This window comes from Salminus brasiliensis, chromosome 8, assembly GCF_030463535.1.
Source record: "Salminus brasiliensis chromosome 8, fSalBra1.hap2, whole genome shotgun sequence".
NCBI lineage: Eukaryota > Metazoa > Chordata > Actinopteri > Characiformes > Bryconidae > Salminus > Salminus brasiliensis.
The window spans coordinates 35,603,846-35,619,673 of NC_132885.1; the positions used below are offsets into that span (position 1 = coordinate 35,603,846).

Sequence of the window (15,828 nt, forward strand, 5' to 3'; positions counted from 1 at the left end):
ATTTTCTAGATTTTCTTTTTGATATTCCATCTTCTCTAAAATGAAGCTACCATAAAAATCATAGACTGTTTAATTATTTGTCAGTGTACCAACTTTCAAAATCAGTGGGGGATCAAATACTTATTTCCTATATATGTATGTATATATATACAGTATATATATAACATAGAACATGCTATCCAGTCACTCTCATCTGCTGTAAGCTTGTCTTGTAACGCCTCAATGGTAGGGGTGTAATAGTTCTCAGTTGTTTACACAAGTTAAACATTTGTCAAATGATTTAATACATAACTAAATAAACATAAAAAACCAGCAGATTCAAACTGTTTAAAAAGAGGATCATTTCTAAACATCAATCACAAAAAAGGAGAGCAGCATTCAAATGTTATTTAAAATCTAAACATCACTCAATCTTTACAGGTTCTGAATTCTGGAGTGAGAAGTAGATTTCCAAAACTAAAATTCAAACTGTTGTCAGAATTTTTAGAAACACAAAACAGTCCTGAGGGCAAAGGTTCACATTAAGACCATTAGTCCTTTATCAGCTTTCTTCTCCAGAACCGATGCCGGAGTCCTGCTCCGAACCGTTGCTCCATTGGCAGGACACTGCCTGAAGCTCAGCTATGCCATCATACTGCTGCTGGGAGAGCTGTGGTGACTCCAGCTGTGGGGTGAGTGCAGTCACAAGTGCTACATCACAGCTCATCTCTTGAGCCTCCAGAAGGGGAGGGTGGTCAAATGGAAGCCCCTAAGGATGACAGAGTACATTATATTTTATTTCCTTTTGTGACTCCTATATCTTGATTCAGCATTTGTGGTAAATGTAACAAACACATGTTCTACAAAAAGAACAAACATAGGAAATGTACAAACAACAATAAATTCCCCTTTGAGGTTGTTTAAGTTAACTTTTTGACTACCTGTCTCTATTTTGGACCCACCATGCGCCCCCTGTCAACAACAACATTTTTAGCATCTCATGACTCAATATGTGTTTGTTTTGATACTGGTGTATAGATTTAGAATCAAGCCATCCTAGCTAATTTTATCAATATGAACAAATTTGATGCTCAAATGTCAAATGCTACTTGAGGCTATTTGATAATAAATTTCATGCTTGATATAGGATTAACCCTGGAAATTTCAATATAAGCAATAACCAATTTATTTTAATATAAATTGGTCCACATCACTGCTTGAGATATGAGGAAGGTCCTTAAGACAACATTTAAAGTGCCCTACGGCTAACCAGATGTCATTTTACCTGCTTTGTTGCTATTTCCTTTTAATGACATCTGAGTGTGAAAGGGGTCTTTGTGGATAATCCAACTTGTTTTTCAGAACTAATGCTAGGCCTAAATAAATCCTAGCAAAATGTTTAGTTTAAAATTCTTTGTTTGAAATATTCTGATTCTTAAAAAATACAAACTATCCTATGAGAGAATTTTGTGTTCTATTTTTTTTTTTATTTCACTTTCAAGGTGTCCAATAGATTAAGTAATTAACCAGATCACACCAGTCACTCGGACATTAGAACCTTGTAGCTCCACTATGCTGGTGTACAGTAAGTCCTAGTGTTTGGGTTTATTTTGGTCTCTGGTATTTGATGATATTTCACATTTTACCCTACCATCCAGTTTATTACAAAACATGCCCTTTATAGTGCCACATTACTGGCGTACTGTTAAAGACTATAACCCATTGGTTGATGCACTGATTGTGGATATTTTTGGGTGGTGGAACAACCTTAATGTAGCAGTTGTAATGTACGAAACCTGCACTATACACTGCAATGTTAGCATGTGAGAACTATCCACTCCCAAACAATATGTGGTCAACAGCAGCCCTGTGACCATAATACTAAATTGTGTAGAGACTGATTAATAGTTCAGCAAAGATGGGCTACAGTCTTTCATAGTACACTTATAATGTGTCTTTAATGAAGAAGATGGGAAAATGATTTATAGTCCTATATAGCACACGTCAAATGCTTACTAGAATGCTGTCAGGGGTTTTGTATTCTGGCAAATTTCTTGTAAATCTGCAGAAGAATAGGAGTAAAAACCCCAATACAAGAATACTGCACAACACAGCAAGCCATCTCAGCCAGGCCAAATGTTGGCCTAAAAGTGACACAAAAAAACACAGCACTTTAGAGAGAGATTGGCATTAGCATTCTGAATAAAATCTAATCAAGTAAGATATATGTATTAAAATAAAAATATATAAACAATATAAACCTCATAGTTATATAAAGAAAACAAGCAAAGTAGGAATAAAGACCAAGGCTTAATACCTGTTGTAGACACACACTGTGGGGATGTGAAATTGCTCCTCTTATTGTAGTCCTGATTAAAGACACTCACTTGCACACAATATTCTGTCCAAGGCTTTAGTGAAGTCAATGAAGCGTGTGGGTTTTCAAATACCTTCTGGTCCATCTGCAGGTTATGAGAAAAATGTAATATACAATGAGAGTCATTTGTGATGACGACATAAGTGACAGGCGCTCAAGCAAACCAGCACCTTAATATCTTAATCCTATGAAGCCTTTGGTAAACTGGGCTCTCAGAGGTTTGTCTATCTGTTAGCTGAATAACTAACAACTGAACACTAGAGGTCAGTATTAAATTGCAATATTAGACGTTATTCTTTACTCTGAAGACAGTTTTTCGGAATTTACCCAACAGTTATCGATCACATGACACAGGGACTTTGAAATATCGAATTAAAAAATGCCTTTGTAAAAAAGTAAAAAAGATAGTTGTTGAAAAAGATGGCTAATCATTGTTGACTACTAGTACACACAACCTACTGTTAGATTAAGAGAAGTTGAGAAGGATTTTAATATCATTAGCTTCCATTCATTAAATATAATGGTGGTTGGTGTGGTGCGGCAGATAACACCACTACACCACCATCATGTGGGAGACTGGGGTTCGATTCCTGGTATGGGTGACTATACTGCGCTACACCAATAAGAGTCCTTGGACAAGACTCCTAACACTACGTTGGCCCTCCTCTGTAATAAAAGTAACCTTGTAAGTCGCTCTGGTTAAGAGCGTCAGCTAAATGCCGTAAATGTAAATATTAGTTGAAAATCCAACTTTATGTTGTCAGACTCCAAGGAATGCCTGAAACATGCTTTCTTCACACAGTTTTGTGCCAATTTGCAGTGGCTTTTTTAGCAAGTTAATGCATTCTGTCACTTTGCACACATACTGTTTGGTAATAGTTTTAGTAACATAATTTCCCCAAATCTCCTGGGGAAGCATCTGTCTTACAGTATATATTGCTAACATTATTTTTAGACTAAAAGAAAGTCTTAAAAGGACCCTTAAAAGGATTCCCAAAGAGATGTACCAGTGGTACTTCTATACACACACCTTGATCACAATTCCCACAAAGTTGGTGAAGTGGGTGAAGTAGGCTTGAGGCGTAGGAGGGTTCATATTACAGATTTGTGCATGGGAGCATGTGGTGCATGTTACCTGCTCAGGTTTCAGCCGCTCCCAGTACCACAACTTGTATCGCAACGTCATCACAGAGCTCATAACTGACTCAGAAATGATTAGGATTATCATGTCCATGTGTACCTCCATGTCCACTTTGCTGGGAGGCCCAAGCAGCACTGCAACATTCAGGCAAAACAATTTACTGTCCACTTCATCGGAAATGTGTCCCTTATACTTCTTCAACCTAGATACTTTAGGAGCTCCACATATCGCATACCATCATTTAAATGTTTGGAATACCCACTTTAATTATGTTAGTTGATTTCATGTACAATAATGACCTACATTATCTTGAAAACTCAAACTATCAAAATGTATTTATTTGTATATTTAAATTTTTTGGAATGAGTAAAGTGGAAGAGATACATAATATACACCATTGCTGTTTTTTGTTTATTTTATTAATATCATATTATTATTTTTGCTGATATTTCATCCGGTAATCCAGTCCAAGATCAACACCAAACCAACTCTGAAATATTCTGTGACACTGACACTTTTACACAGTTGAATTTTGATGAATATTGAATGGGTATACAGTGTACCAAATGTGTTGGTGATTTTTTTTTTCTTATTGGTATGAATAATGAAACCACACCAAACACCTAGGAATATCCTAGCAACCACCACAGATACCACACCAACTGATTAAGTCTTGCAAGCAACTTAAATACCATCAAACCCCAAGGCATTCCCTTGGAACAGCATAACAACCGCTTGGCAACCACCACAGATACTGTACGATACCATTCACCTAGCAATACTACAGCATAGCAAAGATAGCACAGCAACCACCTAGCAACAATCCTGAGGCATCACAGCAACCACCTGGAATATTTTAACAACTGCTTAGCAACACCCTAGGGACCATTAAATATACTACATCAACAACCTAGAAACACCCTGACAACCACCTGGAATGTTACAGCCTCTATGTAGTAATGACCTTGATTACTATAGCAATTGTCTAGCAACACCCCAGCACCCAGCAACTGACCAGATATGATTTGGGTGGAACACTGTTAAGCAGTGACACTGATGTGGCCATGGCATGGTAGCATGTGTTGCTGGTATGAGTGTATCAAGCACAGTGGTCCATCCAAAGATTATCCAGCCAATAGTAAGTCTGTGATTAGAAACTGACCACTCATAAATGACTATGGGATGGATGATTCAACAAAACAAAGGTTTGTTTTATAAAAAAAAAAGACATCCATATTCCTGTAAAAAGAAATTGCAACTACATTTATTCATCTTTTTATCACTACCACTGCCCAAAACTGGGCAGGGTTTGCTTACCATCCTCATCTGGGGTGAATCTGAGATGAGTCCAGTTGGAGTGCTTGCTGTTAGCTTCGGCTCTAACCCTTATCTGGTATGTTCCTCGAAAATTCAGCTTGTGGGTAAAATCACACTTGAGTTCTCCAGAGCCTTTACATGCCTGCTTATACGATCCATCATCTTGCCAGCTGAGAACAGCAGGACATAGGGGTTGTGACTAAGCCATGTCACATGAACTGATCATAATGTAGACAATAACAATTATATATATTACTGGTCTTTTGTTTTTTTTTATGCACCTGTAGCAGACTGACTGGCCTGAACCCAACACAACTCAAAAATTCTATCTCATGGTAAATTTACAAGGAAAGGACAAACTATTTTAAAGGTTAATGCAACAATACCTATTTGAATACTTCTGGACCATTTCTATTGGTATATCCTTTCTACTAAAATGACCATTCAAGGTTCTGTCCTGACAGTGTTGATCTTTAAACTTTCTTTTTGTATTCTTTAAAGATTTAATCTAAAAGTTTTGATGGGATCTCCTGATTGAATGTAAAACATACTTTAAACTTTAAACTTGTATTGGATAGCCTGGTTAACTAGTACCTTTAAAGCAGAAAACATGCTGGAAGGACTCACAAGGCATAATCAGCTGTGAAGTTGACAGAACCATTCAGTTGTTTGCTCCTCCAGGCCCACTGCAGGGTGTAGTTCATGTCCACTGCAACCATTCTTACATCATAGGGGCTGGGCAGAGATGAGGAGACTGTGGGGAGGACAAATGTAACATTGTATTTTTCTGCAATATTTATACTAACAAAAGCAGCAGTGCTCTAGAGCTGTCTTTAAGTGTCTTTGTGGAATTTAGAAGGAAGCATTAAAAGGCCACTGCAGCCAGCGTAAATCCCACATCTCACATCCACTCACATTTCACTTCCCACGGATCACATGCTCTGCTACAGTTAACCTGTGTTTTCTGATGGCCCTGCCCTTCACGTCCTTTCTTACTTCTCCCTTCCTACCCTGGAGTGTCTCCTTCACAGAGGGAAGCTAAGTGGTAACACTATTGCTATCATGAGTAAATGTGTAGTTTCATGGGCTCCAAGTGGCTTAGTCGTCTAATGCGCTACCACTATGGCCCGAGAGCTGCAAGTTTGAATCTCAAGCCATGCCACTGTTCCCTTGCTGACTGTCCGGCAATGCTGCATTGGAGACATTGGAGTTTGAAAAGAGGTGGTGTCTGGGTTCGCATTTATATCAGAGGAGAGATGTTAAGTCCTTTCCTATCTAGTGTCAGGAGCATTGCTAGAGCTAAGGGAGCTATGAAGGGGGGGGGGGGGGGGGGGGTGTTAATTAGTAAATTGGGTTTGGACCATGCTGGATGAAATTAGATGAAATCCTGCCTGCAGTCATACAGGCCCTTTGCAATAAGACAGGTTCCCCTATGGAGATGATTTGGAGTACAAAGTTCTAACACCATATGACAAATTTGTACTGGAGATATGATGATGTTATACTTAACAAGTAAGGGAGCCTTAAGTCTACAAATTAGCACAGTCCAAAGTGCATGCTTACAATTTACACCACATACCACATCAAGTTGTTGAGTAATCTGAAAAAAAACATCTTACAGTGCCATTTTTTAAAGTCTCTATATTCAGATATTTGTCACAATAAACAGTTTCAGATCCTTATACAAAATGTAAATGAAGACAAGGAGTTAAACGTTCTGTGCAGAACGTGCTGCGTAGACAGCCTTCAAGAATGTCGTTTGTAACTTTCTAGGCAACTGTAAAGCACCTGACTATGCCGAACAGGTTCAAAGTCTGCTTCAGGCATACAAATCGATAAAGTGCAACATGTCACTAGATTATCTTCATTCCCACTTGGACTTTTTCCCAGACAACCACGAAAGACCAACATGGTGAAAGGTTTTATCAAGACATTGTTGGCATCTTCCGCTTTCGAGGAGAGGCCACCAGGTTTTGATTTTAAATATCCTGATATTTCGAGTTCATGATGCCATGCACCCTAACAAGGTTCCAGGGGGCTTTGGAAAAGAAACCGGCCCACAGCATCACCGATTCTCCACCATACTTCACAGTGGACATGAGGTGCTTTTTTTTTAAAAAAATCTTTTTTTATGTATTTCTTTTTTAATTCACTTGTGTTGAAGGTTTATGCTTATGCTTGTGAGATTATGCTTCTGTAATAAAAAAAGGACAAAAAGGAATATGCTTCACGTATGAGAGAAGATTCCACTTGCCATGATACCGTTTCTCTATACCAATAATATATTGGTATAATATATAATATAAATGGTATAATATAATAAATGGTATAATATATAATATATATTATTGGTATAGAGAAACGGTATCATGGCAAGTGGAATCTTCTCTCATACGTGAAGCGCTGGACAGTGATTACAAACAAAAGACTGCGGCAAAACATGTTTTGTATTGTTTCCTGATGCCAATATTGTCATCATAGTGTATGTCGCTTGACATGTGACAATGCTTCACGAATATTGCAATTTTCTGACAATTGGTACAGGATACAGACATCATAAAAACATATTTGTGTTCAGCTTGCTAAAACCTACTTGTTTCACTAAATATTATATTGTAAACAAAATGTACAAATGTATTTATCAGTTTAATTCAGCAAAAAAAGGAATAAAGATAAACAAGAGTCAGACAAATTTACCTTTCAATTCGATTTTTTGTTTTGTGTCACTGCTACGTTTCTGTTTGTGACACAATCTGGCTGGAGCCATGATATCATTGACCCTTCTCTGTTTGTGGTGTAAACAGCAAAGTGGAAGGGCCTTATTTGTAACCAGTAAGCTTATTGTCTCTTTGTGTTGAAGGGTGGGACTCTATCCGTAAACGGACGGCATGTTGAGTGGATTCTTTTTTTTTTAACCATGTTTCATTACAGATATAACTCTACTCTCCACTCACACACCAGTACACACATCAAACCTGTACATTTTAAACAGTGCAATAATGTACATAAAGTATGTATAGTGTGTGTATAGAATATGTACAGTGTAAGTTAATCTGTACATATTCTGTATTTCTATTTTGTAAATGTCTGTGTTTTTCCTATTGTCAAAGACTACATTTTCTTTTACTCACCTTTACACCGGTGTAATTTGATGAGACAATAACATGGCCTGTGTGACATGATTCAAATCGAAGTCACCCCGGGTAAGAGCATCAACTAAATTCCATAAACGTAAAAAGAAATGTCTTCTACATCAACAATGTTCCCTCATTCAACCTCTCGCTGATCTAGAATTCACGCTATGTTCTATAATATTCATCTTCACACTGTTCCTCAAAGTTCTCTACATCCACCACATTTTAGAATGTTCTCCTCATTCACACTATTTTAGATTTGTGCTGTTGTAAAATATTCTTCCCACATATGATGTTATAGATTGTTCTACTCCTGTTCACAAGTTTACTTCCTTATTCTACCTTATTCTACACACTGCTAGATTATTCTACCCCCATTCACATTCCACAAAGTGCCCCTGTATTCTTACCGCTCTTGAATGTTCTAAACCTACCCAGTGTTCTATAAGTTTCCCACAGTGTCCTAAAATGTGATTCCACATTTACACTGTTCTACAAAGTTTGCCACTATTTGCAAAGTTCTAGAAAGTTTCTTCCCATTTGCACTGTTCTACAATGTTCCCACTGCATTCCCACTGTTATAGAATTTTCTAACACTATTCACTGTTCTAGAATATTTTCCCTGATTCAGTGTTCTAGATTGTTCTAACCTTCAACTGTGTGTCTGGGGAAATGTTGTGAAAGTTAGTGTTGATGGGCCGCAACCTGCATCTCGAGACAAGGGAGTTCTAGCACACCTGATCCATTCCTCTGAGAATGTGAAAGCTTACAAATGGGCGCGGCTCGTTACAAATATGAGACTAATTTACATAGAAATGCAGATACGCGAAAAACAAAAAAACACTGGAAAAAGTGGGACAGACCTCACCATAAGAAGTACCAGTTTTTCAAGCCCAAACACGTTTTTGCAATGATGGTGCTAGGCATATCTACACAGGAAGTCTGCTCACTCAGTAATGATTGGAGAAAACACACACTTTTAGACATTTGTTGTGCTTGCTTACCGACTACAACACAGTCCAATATAGTAACTGTATCCTTATTTAGACTAATATATATATAGAAATAAACATATATAGAAATAACAGAAATAAAATGGCAGCTAAGTAGGCAGTCTTTATCCACTTTCTCTTTCGAATTCTCTCATTCTCTTACCAGAAAAGAGGGCGAGAAAACTGAGTCCCACATGGAAGCACAGAAGCATTCCTGTTGCCAATCATCCAGTATCGTTTCCCCCCCCCAATGCCTTCTGCACAGCATCAACCAGCGCTAGGAGTGCATACATCCATCACCTTGTCTGTTTGTCTACAGGAAATGTGAACCAGAGAAAAGCTCTTCACAGTATGTTTTAGACAGACACTCAACCACTTCCGTGCCAGGCAAAATCAGCTGAGCTGACAAAGGCAGCACGTAATGTGGTTTATGGAGCGCTTGAGAAGGCATCATTTTGCAATGACATCTCTTCTCATATCTAATGTGTACAGAACTGTATTCACAGTCCTACTGTACAATACAGTGTTATGTGAAGGAAACTTTTACCATAGGTAATTTACTGTACAAGTGAAATTCAACAAACAAATTTAACATAACCCTCAGTTGGTGTTGATGAAATGCCAACATTGTCTATATCTATATACTCTGCAGCCCTGCTACACAGGAAAGAACAGTCAAGTGTTGCAGTCCTGATTTGTTTTTTGTTTCAGATGCTTTAATTCACATTCTGTGGAGAAAATTCCCACAGATGATGAGGATGAAGAGAACGATGCTATGTAAAGCAGAATAAAGACAGTATGCAGTACTGGGTTTTCTGCACCTTTATTTTACATTTCTGTTCAACAGTCAGTTGTCAACAAAATCAGTCACACACTCAAAACCTTGAGTATGTCTTAAATGCCCTGGCAAAGCATTCATGAAAGGTATTTTTTATTTTTATTTTTTAGAAAAACCTTGAATGTCCATTTTTAACATAGAAGCAGAGCTACTCAAACGCTATTCTTTCTACAATTGTTCTTCTAGACAGCTTACTTAAACAACAAAACAAAAACAAATTAACATCTGGCTCCAAACTTTAAGTAGAAGACAAACAAAAGATATATAAAGTGCATATACAAATAACAGTTTGAGACAGATGCAGAAAACCTGTGCCTTACAGAGCTTATAGTGCTTTACTGAGCTTAACAAAGCATCTCACAAACACTAACGAAAGGAAATCAATGAAGAAAAAAGATTAAAGAAATCTGTAGCTTCAGATTCTATAAGAATCATATAAACCAAAACGGGCTCGTTTTGACTGGACTGTGAAACACTCAAAAAAAGGCAAACACAAGTATATACAAAATCAAATAACTTGTTTGTTTGCAAACAACATAAAACTCACATTATTCAGCAAGGGGCAGATTTACAAAAAATAAGCATCAGATTCTGGTAGTCCACTGGTGATCATGGCCGAAGAACTCCCATACAAATAAACACAGACGCAACTTTGTAATTAAAATAAGCAGCACAATATACACCTACGTTGACTAGAAGCATGCTAGTCTTCTAATAGTTAAGGAAAAAGGAAAAGAGTGGGCCCACTTACTGAGAGTGAGAATAAATATGCTCTGTTGGACTCCCACCCATGGATGTCTGTGTCATTAATGGGGATCAGTTAAGAGTTTGACAGGGACAACACTGACAGGTGTGCCACTTGAGAACCCCATACAAGTCACTGGATAATTGAGGTCTGGAATAATCTGGGGAAAATTCCTGCATTTTATATCATCACAATATATATTGCAGAACAACAAAATATGGCACCTTCGATTTCCAAAATCGTGCAACCCTAGTTGACGGAGCGCAAACAGCGGAACTCAGAAATATGGAAGTGCAGCACCGGACAATCTGTATCTGTATATCTGTAGAATACAGGTGCAAATCTTTGGCAATAACATTCACTTCGTCCTTTATGAGCTCCTCTGTTTAGCAGCAACAAAAGCATCTAGAAGAACTACAACAAAAGTTGTAGTAGCTGCCAAGCAGAGGATCATTAAGCAAACAATGCTTCCACCCAACTTATTATAACCAGGACACACAGTATTACTTATGCAAAGCACCAGAAGCACCAACAGTTCTCATGTGGAGAATATAAAAGCCTTCTCCATGTATTCTGCGCTTTGAGAGGCAATGGGCCAATAGAGGAAAAGGGCAACAACTGCTTTTGTGATTTTATTGTGGGTGCTGGGATCAATACTCCTATACGACAAGTAAGTCACTTTCTAATGCTTAAATGGGCCTGGCAACATCGCAAAACATGAAGTAAATCTGCCCCCAGGTTTTCTTTTTCTGTACATTCTGAAACATTCTGATGATTTGATGAACAGGAAATAAGTTCACAATAAACAAAACATTATCTGGCTAAAGAATGCATACAATGTACAGTCGAGGTCACCTAGGCTTGTAGAATTTTTGCAACAACAGAATTTCACAGATTTCAACAGGATCCAAAGGAATGAGTGATTTAGCACTGGCTATGCTTCCTCTGAAAGAATAGCCTGACTCTGAAACTTAAAACAGAGATACTAATGTCAGCCATGTTTATGCATAGCTATTTCTTCCTCACTGGCTCTAAATAAACTAAAAAGGCAGAGACTGCACACACAGTAAATTAGGGAACTTTATCTTTCTGTGATTTTACAGTTTATTGTAGGCAAGTTAGCCTGCATGCTGATGATTAAATTATCTCCTCAACTGTACATCTCAACCACTGCCCTCATTACCTGTTATACATACAGTTTATACTACAAACGCAACAAATTATGTTATGTACTGTGGTGAGTATGTCATTTTATGGCATGATTATGCTCACTGTTGTAATGTACTGTTTGTGGTTACATAGTTAACTTGCATGCTAATCTGCTGAGAGGAGATAAATACTTAAGTTAAGGTAAATCACCTACTGCCCCCAAACAAAGCTGAAATATAAAGTTTTAGATTAAACCCAGTGTGTGGTGCTGCACTAATGTTAGTATATAATTATTAGGCATACTGATGTTCTCTGTTTATGGTAGCTATGGTACGCAGCCTGCTAATTGTTAAGTTAGCTCCAAGCTAAGCGCAGTTCCACACAAAGATGCAATGGATATAATTATTTATTTGTGTTTTTACTGTTAGTTAGTTAAGTTAGTCAACGGACAATGGCGTATATCAAGGACTGGAATATATATGGGTGGTAAGCGGTTGTCACAGGTCTGCTGCTAATGTCTTGGTGTCTGATACCACAGGACACATTCAGGGGTCTCGCAGAATCTCTGCCTCAGCGAGTCTGGTAGCTGTTCTGGTAGCGTAATAAGCAGGTGGTCATAAGAGCTTGCAGCTACAGAGCAAAAGTAAAGACTCAAGCTTCAGCTCTTCACTTGAGTTAAGGGACTAAATATGACGTTTTAGGAAGCTGAAAATCTCTTTTAAGGCTGACTGCGGAAAGGGAGCACTTCCAAGTGTTCCATCTCGCACCAAAAACACACAGCAGCACCCTCAGAACGCTACAACGACACCATGCCTCACTAACATGTATGTAAATTTCATGGCGTGCCATGAATAACCAACAAAGTCACAACATCCTGTGGTCGCTTCATTGTCTTAGTTGTCTAGCGGAAGAGAATTAGACAATGTAATGTGCCCCCCTCCTTTACTCAGGCACAAAGAACAACAGAGGATCAGCAAGGCACCCTTTCGCCATCCCTTTGAGGTGCATTCTTTTTCCTCGCTGTTGGACCTATCAAACCAAGTCACAGATCAAAATATCCTCATTTACTTTCTCCTTCTAACAGTGAGTATGTTTGTTTATTTTAGTCCCACTATAAGAAGCAGGCAGGGGAGGACAGAGTAGGCAACAGTAGAACATAAAAGCCTACTTTTATCTCCAAGCTGTTTCCTTTGGCTGTGTTAAACACACGCATCCTGTATCCTTTGGTCCAGCTCTGGCCCTCGCTCTCTGTGAAAGCTTATGTGGCCCATTTTCACCAGCTTCACTTCTTCGTTTCCCCTCAAGGCCTGGCTGCTCTGGCTGGAGCCTGAGCCCTCCTCAGTAGAGTACACCCCAGAGTCCCCGCTATTGTGGCGACTGTGGTTCCTGCCGTCCTGCTCTGAATCCTGGGGCGGGGCATGGATCTCCATGACGACATCCGTGTCCACAGTGTCGGTGGTCAGGATGTCAAGCCGGTCGCAGCAAATCTCCACCTCCGACTCGGTGGTCAGCAAGGGTGGCATTTCTGAGCCAGGTGAGTCACCGAGGTACTACAGTGGGAGGGGGAAAAAAAAGACAGCTGAGACATTTGGGACTGAAGGAGTGACTTATACACAGTGGCTGTCCGCTTACACAAGTTTGAAGTCTGCCACGGCTGTCTGTACACTTGTGGAGAGAAAATCAAGAGAAAATCAAAGAATGGAGACAAGAAATGTATAGATTATGGTCAATAAATTAAAAGAAATAATAATGTAGAAAAACGCTATTGTGTTTGATAGTGTATCTCTTTAATAAAGCACTATGAAATAAATGTTAATTGGATTGAATTATTAATTTTTACTAAGTTACTCTTATAATATGTAGTGTGTATGTTTTCTTATCTTATTTTTTATTCTTGGATATCGCTGTCCAATGAAAAACATGACAGTCCATTTTTGTCCGTTCTTGCCTATATTACTTGGAATCAACTATTATTTTACATTAACGTTCATTCAAAGTAAAGAACATTTTTGGCTTCTCCTGTAAAGTCACCATTTGGAGATGCATGCTTTTCATTGGGCAGTGACAATATACTTGTCTTTAATTATCAGCACATTATCAGTTGACTACTGCAACTCTTTTCTGGCTTGTCTCCCTCTACGCACCATTAGGCCCCTGCAACTTATCCAGAACGCAGCAGCACGGGTTGTCTTCAATGTTTCTAAATTCAGCCATGTCAGCTCACTTGTTGCATTATCTTCACTGGCTTCCCGTAGCTGCTGGCATCAGATTCAAAACCCTGACGTTGGCCTACAAAGCCAAGAATGGACCAGCTCCTCCATACTTGGGCGAATATAGTGGTCACCTTACTGAATTGTGTTAAGTAGTGTCTAAACTTAGAGGTATCTTTGAATTTTTAGCCTATTCAAACTAGCTGAGGTTATTCTTGGGTAAATAGCAAAGCACTTTTGTAAGTCCCTCTGGATAAGAGCGTCAGCTAAATGCCTTGAATGTAAATGTTGAATGTAATTATATTTTATTATGACATTCCAGCTTTTAGGTTAGCATATGAACACAAGTAAGCAATTCAATCTAAAGTTAAAAATGTGGGCTGACCTTTTGGGGTTTTCTTGCTAAAACATTGTTGAAAATACATAGTGACACTGAACACCATTTATTTTTGTTGACAACTGAATGACCCTGGTGCCTATTTTGGTTTCTAGATTTCTGTTTGTCTGTCTGCATAAATTGTGTGAAAGCTCCACTTTAGTTTGCACTAAAATACACATGTATCTTCATGTTTTGTAAAAATTCAAGTTAATATGTATTCAAAGTCAATATGTATATGTATTACGAGATATTTTAAATTTATAGATTATGATCAATAACATTTTTACATGTATTAAAGTATTGGAGATGATATATCTCTGTAATTAAGCACAAGTAATACATGTTATTACCTAAAAGTTACTCTTATGAATATAAATAGTGTGCATGTTATGTTTATAACATCGCTGCAGATACATCTTTCTATATTTCTATGCTGTTTATTGTGACAAAAGTAGTAGCAAATAAATATTTAAAAAATGTATCTTATTTGTATATTTATATAATCATTTTAATTTTGCAAATTAGAATTTTTTGAACACTGCTTTGTGTTGGTGTGTCTACAAATGTAAAACACTCACTCGCAGACCCAACAAAGTTTTTACAGCATTAAATGTACAAACATATACCAACTTTATACCAACATTGGTGAGTTACTGTGTATTTGTGTCATAATTTCTGGTGAGCTAAGATGAAGGTGTTGTACCTCTTGTATGGGGGTAGGGAGCTGGATAGAAGGGTAGAAGGTGGTCTTGATGACCTTAAACGACTTCAAGAAGCAAAAGGACAGCCCCAGCACGATCAGGAAACTCAATGCCAGTGACAACAGGAAATAGAGAAAAATTTGCCAGTAAGGCATCTGACCTGAAACCACACAGATATCACATGATGAATTTAAAACCCAGATCACATTATTTTCTAGACACCTGTTTGTCCATTTAGCAGCGAAACACTACATTTTGTCTATACAGTCAGGTTCAGGTATTTGGACTGCCTTTATACACCACCTTATGGGATTTAAAATTAAGCAATCCAGATATAAGTGCAGACGTGCTGGCTCCAGCACTGCTGTCTGTAAGTTATCTTATCCTACTGCACATTTGAATGACTGTTATAATGACACTACCTGTTGCTTCAATTATCCATTATAGTTTGCACTTGACACTGCTTGTGTGTGTAGGGTGAGTGTAGACACAGCTTGGCTGGAGTAGCTGGACGCAGTTGGTTTATTTACATATGGTGGATACTCAAGTTACCAATAGAGGTACAAAGCACACCAATATCAATGCATCATAAATAATGAATTAATTATTTTCCTGAACTTTCATCCAATCAGCAGTTCATGTGTCTGACATGGAAAAATAATGAACTGAAATACTGCATGTTAACACAAATAACTTCACTATGAGAATGAGACTTCCAACCTGACTTTTTTAGGCTACATGAAAATGCGTCACCAAAACAGTCACTTAAGTCTAAATGTAGTCCGTCTATATGGACATCCTATGATCCAATGATCCATGTAATACGTAAGTTAATCATCTCAGTCATTTGACTGATTATCCTATGC

At 38.1% G+C, this 15,828-nt stretch overlaps 2 protein-coding genes across 3 annotated transcripts in view; both read right to left on the reverse strand.

Annotated features, from left to right (window-relative positions):
• On the reverse strand, positions 1-12,923 carry LOC140561333 (interferon alpha/beta receptor 1a-like). Of its 2 annotated transcripts, none has more exons than XM_072686477.1 (7): positions 12,841-12,923; positions 5,442-5,568; positions 4,815-4,984; positions 3,492-3,631; positions 2,297-2,441; positions 1,996-2,123; positions 1-748 (listed from the first exon to the last, which is right to left on the reverse strand). In XM_072686477.1, exons 2-7 carry the CDS (start codon positions 5,531-5,533, stop codon positions 542-544), a joined length of 882 nt encoding a protein of 293 aa, XP_072542578.1. In that variant the 5' UTR covers positions 5,534-5,568; positions 12,841-12,923; the 3' UTR covers positions 1-541. The 2 variants fall into 2 exon arrangements, with proteins under 2 accessions (XP_072542578.1, XP_072542577.1); XM_072686476.1 differs by lacking the exon at positions 12,841-12,923 and adding an exon at positions 9,104-9,241.
• LOC140561332 (interferon alpha/beta receptor 1b-like) overlaps positions 9,748-15,828 on the reverse strand; it is a 21,830-nt gene continuing 15,749 nt past the window's right edge. Inside the window, exons 6-7 of the mRNA XM_072686475.1 lie at positions 14,965-15,122; positions 9,748-13,222 (exon numbers count right to left, since the gene is read on the reverse strand). Of these exons, the coding sequence (XP_072542576.1) occupies positions 12,872-13,222; positions 14,965-15,122 (509 nt within the window). The 3' untranslated portion in view covers positions 9,748-12,871. The remainder of the gene's footprint in view (positions 13,223-14,964; positions 15,123-15,828) is intronic.

Excerpts from the sequence above, each read along its gene's own strand:
- LOC140561333 (XM_072686476.1), bottom strand. The coding sequence starts at position 9,152 with ATGCTTCTGTGCTTCCATGTGGGACTCAGTTTTCTCGCCCTCTTTTCT. Across the intron at positions 2,124-2,296 it reads ACAGTGTGTGTCTACAACAG|GCCAACATTTGGCCTGGCTG; the intron begins GTATTAAGCCTT and ends TGTCACTTTTAG. Across the intron at positions 749-1,995 it reads AAACCCCTGACAGCATTCTA|GGGCTTCCATTTGACCACCC; the intron begins GTAAGCATTTGA and ends TGTCATCCTTAG.